This window comes from Hipposideros armiger, unplaced genomic scaffold (assembly GCF_001890085.2).
Source record: "Hipposideros armiger isolate ML-2016 unplaced genomic scaffold, ASM189008v1 scaffold_1030, whole genome shotgun sequence".
Taxonomy (NCBI): domain Eukaryota; kingdom Metazoa; phylum Chordata; class Mammalia; order Chiroptera; family Hipposideridae; genus Hipposideros; species Hipposideros armiger.
Window position 1 is genome coordinate 522,798 of NW_017732380.1, and position 2,288 is coordinate 525,085.

General features: G+C 36.5%; 1 protein-coding gene across 1 annotated transcript in view; it reads right to left on the bottom strand.

Annotated features, from left to right (window-relative positions):
• The window catches only part of LOC109376008 (integrator complex subunit 4-like), a gene marked incomplete at its 5' end in the record, with an annotated part of 80,706 nt that extends 78,782 nt beyond the window's left edge, over positions 1 to 1,924 (bottom strand). The window contains 2 exons of the mRNA XM_019631647.1: positions 1,024 to 1,074; positions 1,739 to 1,924. Coding sequence (XP_019487192.1) covers positions 1,024 to 1,074; positions 1,739 to 1,924 — 237 coding nt within the window. The remainder of the gene's footprint in view (positions 1 to 1,023; positions 1,075 to 1,738) is intronic.
• Positions 1,925 to 2,288: the final 364 nt, after the last annotated feature.

Below are 2,288 nucleotides of genomic sequence, written 5' to 3' on the forward strand. Positions count from 1 at the left end.
TAAGACCCCCTGCTGTAGGACAGAACTCTGACTAAAATAATCCACTCTTTTAATTTCCTTGCCCCACCCTCTTTCTGCCTATAAAAACCTTCCATTTTGTACAACTCCTCAGAACACCTTTCTATTTACTATATGGATGCTGACAGATTCATGAATCATTCAGTAAAGCTAACTACATCTTTACATTCACTTGGTTGAATTTTGTTTTTTAACATAACTGACAGTCCTATTCCACTAAACATATGAATCATCTGGTTAATGTCTTCCTCTGAGTGCTTTCTCTCCAAGTTTCCTTTCATTATTTGGCTTCCCACATAGTTTTCCAATAGGCAACCATGCTGAACTCATTCTACTTCATTTGAAAAAGAATAAACTTAGTTTACACATCAGTCACAGGAGCTTGGCTAATTATCATCTTCCTCTGAAAGATAAACTCACTTTGATAGGCTAACAAAATCTGGCCTCTGAGCATGGATTTGGATTGCTTGTCTCTAGATTTCTGCACTTATTCTACAAGACAAATACCATTTTGTAACACCTTTTGGTAGGCAGTCAGTCCATCAGCTCTCCTAGTGATACTATAGTTTCATTGTGCCTTCCTTTACCAATACAACAATCACGTGGTACCTTTTCATATGTTCCCATAGTCTTCGTCATTCTCCTCCAGAAACTCTAGTTTGTGTAGTGTGGTGCCCAGAATTGACTTTAATTTGACCCAACTAACCAGAGATCACTACCACCTTCCTTATTACGAACACTATACTTCTCTTCGTGAATTTTGGTATTTATACTGAGCTAAATCCTCCTAAAAGTCCTTTTCGCATGTCTTAGTGCTATTCAATTACACATCCCCCCATTCTCTTCTTAGAATGTATGTTGTGAATACAACTTCACTTTCATCTCAATTAATGCTATCACGGTTAGCTAGCTGAAGCTCTAGGTTTTCAAATTCTGACAACCAGTGTGCCACCATCCCAGTTTCATGATACCTCCCCTCCTCTTGCAGACAGTCATTTAAGGTACCTGATTATAAATTGTTTGGTGTAACTTCAGTCCTCTTTCATGGAGCTGCAACTATATAATAAAGATATAGTTTAAGTATTTGGGGCGAAAAAAATCAATACTACCAATGTCTCCCTACAATCTCACACATTTCCCCCATTATATCAAATTAGCATGGTTCCCTTTAGCCTTCATTACTATATAAATAAAAAACCTGGTCAAAGACTTTTCAGTAGATGTATTCAAGCACTTCATAAATCTAACTCATGGACTCTCCCAAGGGGCTATTACAAAATATGAAAGAAACAATGATAAGAAGGCTGAGGAAGAAACGGTTAATACCATTTCCTCCTGAAAACCAGCCCCCCACCGTGGTAAATTTCACCTATATTTCTGAAACATGGAAGGTACAACCTATTGTAATACAATACAATACTCAGGGGTAGGGATGTAACTTGGTATTATATTACAACAGGTACAGGTTGTACCTTCCATGTTTCAGAAATACGAGTCAAAGCTACCAGAGAAACCCAAAGAAAAGCACACTGTTATATAGAAATGTGTGCCTTTGAGTTCTGTGACGTCACCAATATCTTCCTGAAAAGTATGCATAAGGAATACCCTTGGGAGAGTCAAAATGTATCTAAGGCAGCATTAGCCATGAACTTAAAAAAAAATAAAAATGAAACACAAAGAAACAAAACTCTCCCCATCTAGTTTCCATGATTGTGTTTACCATGGCTTTTATAGCTGCCGTTCTGACACGGGGGTCCTGGTCACTGAAGTAATCCCCTATAATCTTCTGGACATCTCTGACAGCTAGGCTGTCTGTATCCTTTGTAACAGTTTTCTCCAAAGAGCCAAGATTGCCAAGTAATTGCAGGCACTTATTTCTTACACCATGGGAGGTATCTGCCAGGTGCTATAAAAAGAAAAGAGAAAACAAAAGGACATGATTAAGATAACTTAAAAACAAACAAACAGCAACAACAACAAAAAAAACTGAAACAAAAGCATTCATTCAGCTTCAGGAGTGATTCTGAACACTACATTCTCACCACAGCCTGTAATATCATGTTGCTTGAATATGTATCTTCCAAAAACAATCATGAATCCTTAGAAAATAAAAAATAAGACTCCCATTTGTTTATCATTGTAGTACTGACAGCTAGAATTTTGCCTTGTAAATGTAAGCGTAAGTACTTTAAAAATGGATTCTAAATTGCATTTTATTTGCTATCAAATTTAAAAACAAAACAAAAAATATAAATTAAGTTTTTAATATA